Source organism: Rhinolophus ferrumequinum, chromosome 6 (assembly GCF_004115265.2).
Source record: "Rhinolophus ferrumequinum isolate MPI-CBG mRhiFer1 chromosome 6, mRhiFer1_v1.p, whole genome shotgun sequence".
NCBI lineage: Eukaryota > Metazoa > Chordata > Mammalia > Chiroptera > Rhinolophidae > Rhinolophus > Rhinolophus ferrumequinum.
In genome coordinates this window covers 24,658,600-24,670,752 of record NC_046289.1, presented here as the reverse complement: position 1 = coordinate 24,670,752, position 12,153 = coordinate 24,658,600, and the positions used below count along the sequence as shown (strand labels likewise).

The following is a 12,153-nucleotide window of genomic DNA, read 5'->3' as shown; positions in this document are numbered from 1 at the left end:
AGCTCAGATGCCCACACAAAGCTTACCCTCCAAATGGTCCTCACTCAGCTTTGATCACACTGGTGGAACTCAGTCACCCTATTTGGGGTTCCTTCCTTTGCAGTGTAGGATGTGTGCAGCCAGAAGCTATAGAACCAGCTCCATACAGGTCAGCTCCGGGTGAGTACATACTTTGCCACACGACACGCCCCTACCTCTCTCAGCCCACTTGAAATCCCTCCCAGGAAAGGAAGAAGTAGCTGAACTAACCCTACCCCCCCCCATATCCCCCTGTTCAGGGAGTTAAAATGGATGTAGTGAGAAAGTCTTGAATCTCTGATAGTTAACCTTTGTAGGAATAACCATGTATAATTGCCAACATTTATTTTATTTCCAGTCCTTTGAGTTCTAGGAAAATAGAAATATATCCACTAGCGACCTTCCACATCAAAAGTCATCTAAAGGGAGCACAGAAACAAACAGCCCTTTGATTTTCTGTGGGACAAAAGATGCAGTACACTTGTTGGCAGAAACAAATGGTACGTTTTAGATTTGTACCATATAACCTGTGCATGGTATATAGGAACCGTAATGATATTCTGGGCACACTAGAGTGTTTTCTATCATGATTTCGGGGAAATTAAAGGCTATATAGTAATAAGTACACTTTATATCTTGAAAATTTTTATCATTTAAAAAATATTATTATCTAAGTTTTTCAATTCAATCAAAATGGAGAGGAAAAAAAGAAATCTACCCATATCTAACCCCGGGAATTTTTCTATTATTTCCAGGTTCATACCTAATATTTCCCAAGATCAGATGATGAATAAAATAGTTATAAGAAGGTGTGTCTATATATCGCTATTCTGACTTTACTTCCCCCAGATAAATTTCAAATACTATTTTTTTAAAAAGTTTGTTGTGAAAACTCCTACAGCATTAGCTCGATAAATGTACTGTGTTCTGGGGAAAAACAAGGCCAGTATCCAGCACCCCTGGGGGAAAAGTGCCTGTGAAGCAAGTGAGATAGGTGGTGAAGCCTCTTTGAATGCAGTAGGATCCTCAGAGGATTTCTTTTTAAAATAATAGCTTTATTGAGGTAGAATTCATGTACCGTAAAAGTCATCCTTTTAAAGTATATACATTCAGTGGTTTTTAGTATATTCGCAGAGTTGCACAACTATCACCATTATCTAATTTTAGAATATTTTCATCACCCCCAAAAGAAACCCCATACCTATTCCTCTCTACTCCCAGCAACCACCGATCAACTTTCTGTCTCTGAATTTGCCTATTCTCAGAAGAGAGGAGATGCGGAATAGAGTTGGCTTGTGGGGAAGGTAGTATTCTAATAATATTGCCTTGAGTTTGTGCAGCACTTAATGGTTTATAAAACATATTCACAAAATGACCCAAGTATCAATAAGTACCACAAACGTGCCTTGCTGGAGGAATAATTAGTGTCTGAGTTTTAATGAAGCAACTGAAACTCCGGAAGATGACTTGCCAAGACTCAACCCAAAGCTTTGCTGGGGTGCTTTCTCTACTGCTTTATAATGGTGGTCCTCAACAACTAGGACACGTGTGAATATTAGGGAAGCTGCATCTAGCTGCCATCACTCAAGACAAGTTTGTGGCTGGTGGGAAAAAGAATCGGTCACTACGGGTGCTCGTTTCTGCACCCCAGGAGGCCCATCTGAACAGTGATATTGCAAAAAAGAGAGTCATGGGAAATGGAGACAGTGTCTTGGAGGATGGGCACATTTTGTTTCAGGAGCTCATTTCTTGACTATTTCCTTTCTCTCTACCTTGTCTGTCTTACAGAATGAAGCGTGATGTACTCGTGAAATAGAAATTTATAATAGAGGATAATCCTACAGCCTAAAGCATGTATGGGTCTGAGAATGGAGTGGGAGGGTAGAGCCAGCCCAGGGGAAAAGGACAGCGTGCTAAATCAGGGGTTTGATATACTTCCCCTGGAAGCATTAACATGGCATCTGCCTTACTGGTCATTCCTGGCCCTAAACCACGTTATTAAACCTAAATTTTCTCTGATTTCAACTGAACGGATGCCCCACAAAGGCTTTTCCTAGTTACAGTTAGTTAGTATTTTATAATTTTATAAGATGATTTTTAGTCCCCATAGATGCTGGTGGGGCCCCAGCCTATGAAATGGGCCTTAAAGAAATCGCCACACTTCCATTTTTACCCCCATTATCAGCTTCCTGCTTACGTGCTACAGGAATTGGCTGGGAAGTCCACCTTTCTGGGGTTTCAGGGAAGACCTTCGATAGCTGCTTGTCGTACTGGTTGAGGTTTTCCAGGAAAATTTGATCTCTCTTTGCACCAATCCGGTGGATGACCTGGACTTTATCTGTGAACAGATAAAGAACTATTGAGTCCCCAGCACCCTGGGTTTTCAGACCCAATTTCATTTACTACTCTAAGCCCCTAGGACTCATGACTACCATGCTTGGGGGCATCTCTTGAAGGTGACTGTTGTTTGGAAATACGAGCCGGTGGTCTCACAGAGGCCTGGAAGCCAAGGCAGAACCTGTCTAACTGATAGGCATTGTGCCCTATGAAAAGCTAGATACTAATACAGGGCTTCCGAATTCATCTCTTATCAGTCATAGGTTTCTTAGTCCGAATAACTTTGATAAGCACTTTAAAAAGACTTTCAGTTGATAGAAATTTAGGAACAAGATGGGGTTAGGAAAGAATAAACCACTTGGAACATGCAGGCCAAGATCATGTATCCTGGAAGCCCAGGCCTCTAAAGGATATCGCTATGTCCTTTAGATATAAGGGGATAGAAGGGGAAGACAGTGGACTTTTATGGGACATTGGGCAAGAAGCATGATAGATGCTTTCTGGTCTACTCTTTACAAGAAGTGCATTTTTGTTAATATTATTTTACAAATAAGGTACATAAGGCTCAGCGGGATTATGTAATTTGCTGAATGTTAGTAGGAAGAGGTTAAGCTAGGATTTAAACTCAGATGTGTCTGACTCCAAAGCCTGATTTTTTTTCCCCAGTATTGCGCCTCAGTGGGGGAATATCTCAAAATGAGAGAAGGGAGAAAGGTATATAGGGAAGAGGTAGGTTGTTCCCAATGCCAAATCTTGCTTTACAATCCACCCTCCACTGCCTCCTTAGTAAAATAGAGGAATCGAGAAAGAGGGAAGAGGGAGAACAGTTTCCTTTGCACCAGATACCACCGCCACCCTCCCCCACCACCAAAAAACCCCCAGCTCCTGTGGGAGGTACCATGAATACATGGGTCATCCCGGGCCTCTCATCTACACCCACAACTTTCATCCCCCAGCTACCTTCCACCTCCCTGCTCCAGGTCCACCTCAGCCCCCTCTACAGGTCCCCAGCTCCATTACCAAAGTAAATCTCCTGTTCAAAGATGTTGTCTGTGGAGTAAGCAAACTTTCCAGCTCTGGGATTCACCTGTCGGAAGCAGCTTTGATTTGGGGGCTGGCAGATGCTCCCGTTACCGTCGATATCCTCAGTGGTCTTACTGTTGCCAGGCATAATTTTAAATCTCTGCACTTGTGGCAAGTGATTGGGCAATCTTGACAGGGGTGAGAGAGGGAGAGAAGAGGGGAAAGGGAGATGGACCTCCCCCTTTCCATCAGATCCAAAACTCATTCCGTTTCCTCTTTAAGCTCAGCTCATACACACATGAGCATTTAAAGAACTCCTATGTTTAACTATTGGCCTTGCCCCCGAAGTGCCAGTTGAATATGGAGCTGCCAAAAGGGCCTGTCTGCAGCCACCTTCCCTCTCCCCTAGTGGAGCTACTCCTTCTGCAGCCACTGGACAGCATGATAGAGTGGCCATCCTCCCAGCATTGCCCTTCTTTAACACTGGTGCCCGTAGAGGTTGCACGGACTTGGGGAAGGAAACCTGCCTCCTCCATTACCTCACTTTATCTATTATGTGTGTGTTTCTTTCGTGTCTGTCACGCAGTGGACAGACTGTAAGCCCCTTGAAGGATAGGTCCATGCCTGCTCACTTATATTGCATTCCTAGCACTTTGCACAGTACCTGGAAAGTAGTGGAGATGCAGTTTATATTTGTCCAATAAATGGATAAATAAATGGGTTTCCACTTACTTTTAGTTCACTTTTGGGAAGCAGAGATATTATCATAGCTCCAGTCTTCCCTCTAGCTATAAATGAGAAGGAAGCAATCTGAGAAATTCAGTAATCCTCTTCTCTCAGGTTGTTTACTTCTCTGTCCCACTACCAGTCAGTTTCTGAGTCAGTGACATGCTGGCTCCTATTCAAAGTTAGGTAGGACCAAACCTCAAAGCTGTGAGGGTTCTGCCTTTCTCATTCTCACAATGAATACATTTCAGGGAGCACCGGGATAGTATCAGGAGAAAGGGAAAGGCTGAGAGCCAATCCCTTTCAAGTCAATGGTTGTCAACAAGGAGCGATTTTGTCCCTCAAGGGGACATGTGTCAATAGCTGGAGACATCTGGTTGTCACAACTAGAGGATGTCACTGGCATCCAGAGGAATGATGCAAACATCCTACAATGCACAGGGAAGCCCCCCACAACCCAGAATATCAATAGTGCCTAGGCTGAGAAATCTTATTTATGGAGATCTTAGAGAGCAGTGTAGCAGTGGAAAACACAGGTTGATGGGAGAGTGCTTTCTGAACTAAGGAGTGTGAGCCCATCCCGGATTCCTTGATGGGGAGCCAGGGATTCTCAAAGGCATGTCTGAGGCCCAGGGAGTCTACCTATAATAAGTAGAAAGCAGCAGCTCTGGCTCCTTTTTTTCCTGAGTGGGCAGGATGATACTTTGATGCTCAAAATCTGCTATCTCTTCTTCCTCCAGCTGTTTCAGGAGCTCCAGGTCACTGGCAGAAGTGAGCTCATCCCGGATGTGGCTCCAGTCATATTGCTGGTGCAAGTAGTTCTGCCACTTGTTGGGAGATGCCACAGGCCTTAGAGAACGCTTGTTCTGGATCCACCGGGCCGTGCGCTTGTTCAGCTTTTCCAGCACGATGGCCTCCCAGACTCTGGCCTCCTTCTCAGGAGGGGGAAGCCAGGCTTCCCTCTCCTCTAGGTTCACATCTAAAGAAAGTGACAGACTCAGCATATCGGGATCCCTGCAGGGACGAAAGATGAGAGGGCGTGTTGTTTCCTGGACTGTGCGTGCTGACCTTGATTTCTTCAGCTTCATTAGATTGGCAGCGCTTTCTGTCCTCACAGTCTGGGAGGCGACCCTTGCTGAGGGACCCGAAGAATCCAAGACCTTGAAATGGACAGGTTTTTCAGGTCGGGTCTTCCTGATATGGGGAGGCTGGATGATGCCGTCTGCCTTGTAGAGATGGTCAAAGCTGTATTGGCTGTAAGGAATGTTGGGCAGCCCTCGCTGCTGCACCACCTCCTGAGAGAAGGTAAGGTTTGAAGCGGCCTTTTTCAAATATTGGTTCTTGAGATGTGCAGAGCGCTGTGGGCTGAAGTGAAAGACTGGAAGCACGCCCGAGACAGATGTGCACTCCTCCTTGCTTTTTGGTTTTAAGTAGAAAATCATGCCCCATCCCAGTTGTGGGGGGAAAGACTGATGGAGATGGTGGGGGAGAACAGTCTTTCTCTTTTGGGTCCTGGTCATTGTTTCCCAGCAAATGCTTCCTTCCACACTGCCTGGTCCAGAGGCAGGGCCTGGCGGCGTGACCAGTCACCTGTGAAAGGGGTGGGAGGAACTGGTGAGAGCTCTAGGACAGCAGAAATTGGTCGCCCATAGCAGTGCAGAAAGAAAAGAACTTGGAAGACAGATGGGGGTGGGGGGGGTGGGGAGAGGAAAGTCATGTGAATTAGAAAGACGAAAGAAAGAAATGGTGCAACATTCTAAATATTCCTTGTATCAGACCCTTGCTTCCAATTCTCATATGTGTCCCCAGAACTGAGCCCCTCATCTCCTTATGAGGGATTACTGCTTTTTTACAGTGTCCCATGCTTCCAATTTTTCCTCAAATGTTGTTTCTCTCTTGTTCAAAGGCTTATATAGCTTATACAGAATGAAGATCAGACAGCTCAGCCTGGCACTCAGGGTTCTCCGTGGGTGTGACCCTACTCAATGAGCTTGTCCCGACATGTAACCTCTTGAGTCTCCTAGCACTTCTTTAAGTATTCCTCTGTTCACATAGTGGAGCTTTTGTCTGTGACCTTAAAATGAAATAGCCTTTTTTCCCATACTTGACACAAATTCTATCCATTCTTCTAGGCCCAGCTCAATTCCTGCCTGCTCCATAACTCTTCCTTGACCTATGTGGGCCTCCATGTCAGACACAAATTTATAAATTACTTCTAATCCATACCAGTTATTTTAACTTTTAATTCTGTGAGATTCCATAATGTCCATACTTAAATGTTACCTGGGCCAACATTGTGAGACAGCATCCTCTCTCCCAACAAACAGCCCTTAAGAACCAAAACAGAGTGGCAGGTCTCAGATATTTTTATGCAATGACAACATAAGAAATTCAATAAATGGCATCCTATAGTTATTCAAACCTGGAACAAATCTGGTAAGCAGCAATCACCAGCATTATCTCTGCACTTCTAGGAACGTGGGTGGACAGGCAGATGTGGGGTTGGAAGGGTTAAGCCACATGCCTCCAGTTAAAACCTGATATAAGAATACAGACTCAAAATGGGTGGTACCTCAGAGGTTCCAAATGTAGTTCCACTCTTCTATTCACCGTCCCAGTCCCCTACCCTCACTCCTATTGCAGAATAATGGGACTGCTACCATGATTCTGCAAAAATAGTCGAAGTGGGCTGAATAATGTGTGCTAAAAAGAGTAATATCTTGCTTTTTTCCTTCTATTATTAAAGCAGTAGAAACTGCCACCGAAGAAAAGGCTAAAAAGTAATAAACATTAGCACAGTAACTTCTGAGAGCTTTTAAAAGTTAATACAATCTCACCTTTACCCACAGATTCTGAAGTTCTGAGGTAGGGCCCAAGAGGGGACAGTCGACTTCTGGGACAGTGTTTGTTAGGTATGATTAATGGACCTTCTGCATCATCACCTGAGGAGCTTGTTAAAATGCACACCTCAGAATATTGATTCGGTAGGCTGCAAGTGAGGCCTAGAAATCTGCATTTTCACAAGCTCTCAGAGGTTTTTGTACATATTAAAGAAATCACAGCCCCGAGAAGTATCTGTGGGATGTCGGAAGGAAGGAAGCTTGGTTAGTAGGGAGAGTGGGATCAGAGAACACAGCCTTTTAGCCTGACCTGTTTCAAATCCCCCCTCTCTGCTGCCTCTCTCTCATCAGAAAGTTCCCTTCATTCCTCCCCCTCTACTTTCTATTTCCCTTTTCTTGTCATGTATTCATAGATATACTGCTGAGATTGCACTGGAAACTCTGCCATAAAGATGGTCTGTTCCTGCTCTTCTTGTATTTTACAGATTTCAAAACTGAGACCCAGAGAGAAGAGACATAACTAAGATCACAGTATTGGCTAACACCTGAAGCAATACTGACCCTTTTGACACCTAATCTAAAATCTTTTCAGCTATGCTTCTCATCATCCAGCCGATGCTAACAAGCTCCTTTCAGACACTGGTAAAGCAGCACTGTTTTGAAATACCTTCCCAATGGCCTCCCACAATAGTCTTCAAAGGGAAGCTAGGTTCTACATGTTAAACTTTTCTTAGTTTCTTAGGTTCCGAAGCTGTTTATCTTAGTTACTAGGCAACCACCTCTTTAGAATTCCATAAGTCTGCTCACAGGACCTGGGGCTTCAGTCAGGGGTATCTTCAGCTGTTTGTTAAATTTCCTTCTTTGTGAGCTGAGCTTTGGGAAATTGCACTCTATTCATTGATTGGTGGCAAAATGGATTTATTGGTCATCCTTTGAAAAATAAACCTGTAAGTCTATGCAGCTCAATATTTTTCCCCCACTGTGGTTCATAAGTCCTACTGAGAAGTATTTTGAGGGAGATTAATGGCAATATGTTTTTTACTGTAATAATTTTTTTTTTAATTTAACATTCACTACTTTTTGATCACACCTTCATTTGGGTCTTGTTTTCTTATCCATTCAGCTATCCTCTGTCTTTTGATATGAGCATTTACTCTATTTACATTTAAAGTGATTATTGATAGGTACATAGTTATTGCCATTTTTCATATTTATGGTGTGTGTTTTTTTCCTTCTTTAAAGAAGTCTCTTAACATTTCTTGCAATACTGGTTTGGTGGTGATGAATTCCTTTAGTTTTTTCTTGTCTGGGAAGCTCTTTATCTCTTTGATCCTAAGTGATAGCCTTGCTGGGTAGAATAATCTTGTTTGTAAGTCCTTCCTTTATGTCACTTTGAATATTTCATGCCAATCCTTTCTGGCCTGGCCTGCAAAGTTTCATTGAAAAATCAGCTGACAGTCTTATGGGAGCTCCCTTGTAGTTACCTAACTGCCTTTCTCTTGCTGCTTTTAAGATTCTCTCTTTGTCTTTAACCTTTGTCATTTTAATTATGGTGTATGTTGCTGTGGGCCTGTTTGGGTTCATCTTGTTTGGGACTCTATGCTTCCTGGACTTGTATGTCTATTTCATTTGCAGGGTTGGGAAGTTTTCTGTCATTATTTCTTCAGATAAGTTTTCAATTCCTCGTTCTCTCTCTTCTCCTTCTGGTACCCCTATGATGCGAGTGTTGTTGTGCTTGATGTTGTCCCAGAGGCCCCTTAAACTGTCCACATTTAATTGGATTCTTTTTTCTTTTTGCTGTCTGATTGGGTGTTTTCTGCTACCTTTATTCCAAATTGCTGACTTGATCCTCTGCTTCATCTGATCTGCTGTTGAGTCCTTTTAGTGTTATCTTCATTTCACTTATTGTATTCTTCATTACTCACTGTTGTGTTTTTTTGTTTGTTTTATGATTTCTGTCCTTTTCTATGGTTACTGTCTCTGTGTTGAAGTTCTCACTAGGTTCCTTGAACATCCTAATAACCAGTGTTTTGAACTCTTAGCTGGTACATTGCTTGCCTCCATGTTGTTTAGTTCTTCTTGTGGAGTTTTCTCCTGTTCTTCCATTTGGGACATGTTTTTTTGTCTCCTCCTTTTGGCTGCCTCTCTGTGTTTGTTTCTATGTATTAAGTAGATCGGCTATGTCTCTCAGTCTTGCTGGGGTGCCCTTATGTAGTAAGTGTTCTGTGGGCCCAGTGGCACAGTCTCCCTAATCACCTGAGCCAGATGCTCCGGGAGTGTCCCTTGTATGGGTTGTGTGTGCCCTCCTGTTTTAGTTGAGCCTTAATTGCTGTTGGCATGTCAGTGGGTAGGGTTGACCCTCAGGCTAACTGTGAGTATTGGCCAGGACTTCAGCATATGAGCTACTGTGTGGGGGCTGACCTCACAAAGCAGAATTTGCCCCAGTATGCTCTGGTGTCTGCTGAGACCACCCTTTGGGTGTGTCACTTGTGGAGCTAATTGGGTGATGCTGCATTATGGTCTGCAGCCATCCGCCCAGTGTACTGGTTCTAAGGCCTCTTGTGAGGGGCTCTGGTGCAGGCCAAGTCAGTCTCTGCCTGTGACCAGCCCAGGGCTAGCTGGTAGGAGCTACAAAATGGATCTGCGGTTGGTAGCTGCTTGTGCTGGGCCTGGAGGCATGTGGGAGAGGCTATGTTGTGAACCAAGGCAAGCCGCCACCAGTACTGTGCTTGGGACTGCTCAGCAAAAGGGCAGCCTGAGGCCTGCCACCTCCTGTCAGCTGTCTGTAAGGCTGAGCCACTGAAAGTGCCTCGGGCAGTTCAGGAGCTAGGTAAGTGGGGGTCTCAGGGAGTGGTATTTACCAGGTTAATGCAGATTCAGATTTGGCTGTGTGGAAGGGCTCAACACAGGGACAATGGCAGGTGTCCCTCCAGCCCTCACTGGGAAGCCACACAACTCAGTCTCTCCCTATATATCTCTGCCCCAAGCCACTGTTCCTCTGTCGGAGCCCAGGGTGAATGCCTGTGAGCGAGTGAGTCTATACATGGGCCCTTTAAGAGGATGCCTGGGTTTCCAGCAGCTTTCCATGTCACCAGGTCGATTTTCATCTGATTTTCACAGCCATATGTTGTAGGGGCTTCTATTCCTGGCACTGGTACTCTGGGCTGGGGAGCCTAGCATGGGGGTAGGACCCCTCGCTCCTTACAGGGGAACCTCTGCAGCTGAGATATCCCTCTCAATTCTCAGCCACCACTGTTTTGTGCCTCCGCCCCTCCCACCAGTCTCAATATGGTTTCTTCTTTATAGCCTTAGTTGCAGGACTTCTGTTTTCATATGGTTCTCCAGATTGATTGTTCTATAATTTAGTTGTTAATTTGAATGTGGCCATGGGAGGAGGCAAGCATAGCATTCACCTACTCTGCCATCTTGACTGGAACTTCCTCTTCTATATCATTTTTAGTGGCTATATCTTTTCTGTTATATGACTGCATCACAATTAAATTGATTAGACCAAGTTTATATTGCCAGTTTCCTTCTAACTTTTACTCTATTGAAACAATATAAGCATCCTTGTAGCAAAATGTTTAGACATTCATGGATATTTACTTAGGAGTAATTCCTGAAGTGGAATTGTGAGTCAAAGAGAATGCATCATTTAAATATTTTTAAACAGATTGCTCTGAAAAGGTCATACCAGTTTATGCATCCATCAATAGTATATAAGTGTCTGCTTTCCAAATCTTCTTCAACATAGGACATCATTATATAAGAGACAATTAAAGCACAATGGTTCAGAGCACAGGCTCTGGAATCAGATTGCAAAGGTATAAATCCCAGCATTTATACTTTTTCTAGCTGTGTGATCTTCAGCAAATCAGTTAACCTCTCTGGGCCTTAATTTTTTCATAAGGTTCTTGTAAGGATTAAGAGTTAGTTATTATTATTTACCTTCTTTAGTTTCTGAGACTCTTGTACACAAAATGTTCTATGAAGTATCTCACAGAACCAGTACAAAAGTAATTAAAGCTACAGGGAATAGCATGATTAATGACTAACCAGCAGTACAAGGTATGACCAAACAATATGGTGAATGTTTAAATAAACAAAATTATTGCAATAAAAAACATTGCCATTGTCACCCTCAAAATATTCCTCTTTCTTCGAATGCACTTATCCCATTGTTCTTGCCACTTTTTGAAGCAGTTCTAGAAGTCCTCTTTCATGTCTTTAGTTGCACTGTCATGGCTACCTTGATGTGCTGAATCATTTTGACTTTGGGGAAGAGCCAGAAGTCTCACGGTGCCAAATCTGGTGAATAGGGGAATGAGGATACAACATAATGTTTTTATTTGACAGAAATTGCCATATACCAGAAGCTATGTGTGACACAGAACATTGTCATGATGGAGGATGATTTACGGCACATTTTAAAACACCTTATCTCAACCGTAGCTCACACCTGACTGACTGTACCAAACAAGTTAAAACTTGTCACACACTGTTACTAAGGTTCAACGCAATGCTTCCCGTATTGAAGATCCCTGCCTTTCTGTTGGATGGCACTCGGCAGCAGCATTCACCGGATTTTGTGATGATGATGAAAAGGCTCTGTGTCACACATCGCTTCTGGTACAGCAATTTCTGTCCAATAAAAACATTGCAGTGTGTCCTTATCCCCCTTATTCACCAGATATGGAACCGTGTGACTTCTGGCTCTTCCTCAAAGTCAAAATGACCATGAAAAGTAAACGTTTTGAATCGATTCAGGACAAAAAGGCAGCCATGACAGCGCAACTAAAGACATGAAAGAGGACCTCCAGAACTGCTTCAGAAAGTCGTGAGAATGATGGGATAAGTGTGTTTGAAGTGAGGAATATTTTGAGGGGGTTAATGGCAATGTGTCTTTTATTGTAATACATTTTTTAATGTAAATATTCACCGTATTGTTTGATCACACCTCGAACATGAGAACATTTGAAACTAGGTAAAAAGGCTTGGCTGGGAAAGTTCTTGAGGGTGACATTGGGAGCAGAGGCAAACACAAGTTCTGTTTTTTTTTTTGTTTTTTTTGTTTTTGTTTTTTTTCCACCCTAACCCTAACCCTAACCCTAACCCTAACCGTAACCCTACAAACACAAGTTTTATGGTATGAAAATTAATAAATAGAGACCTCATTTAAAATGGAGGTCAACTTCTCATGGTTTACTGA

At 43.3% G+C, this 12,153-nt stretch overlaps 2 protein-coding genes across 2 annotated transcripts in view; one reads left to right on the top strand and one right to left on the bottom strand.

The window, feature by feature from the left end:
* The window catches only part of HEATR4 (HEAT repeat containing 4), a 55,152-nt gene that overhangs the window by 24,030 nt on the left and 18,969 nt on the right, over positions 1–12,153 (bottom strand). The window contains exons 2-4 of the mRNA XM_033106857.1: positions 4,747–5,694; positions 3,376–3,566; positions 2,216–2,356 (exon numbers count right to left, since the gene is read on the bottom strand). Of these exons, the coding sequence (XP_032962748.1) occupies positions 2,216–2,356; positions 3,376–3,566; positions 4,747–5,624 (1,210 nt within the window). The 5' untranslated portion in view covers positions 5,625–5,694. The remainder of the gene's footprint in view (positions 1–2,215; positions 2,357–3,375; positions 3,567–4,746; positions 5,695–12,153) is intronic.
* LOC117022754 (acyl-coenzyme A thioesterase 1) overlaps positions 1–12,153 on the top strand; it is a 36,811-nt gene that overhangs the window by 14,152 nt on the left and 10,506 nt on the right. The window lies entirely within an intron of this gene.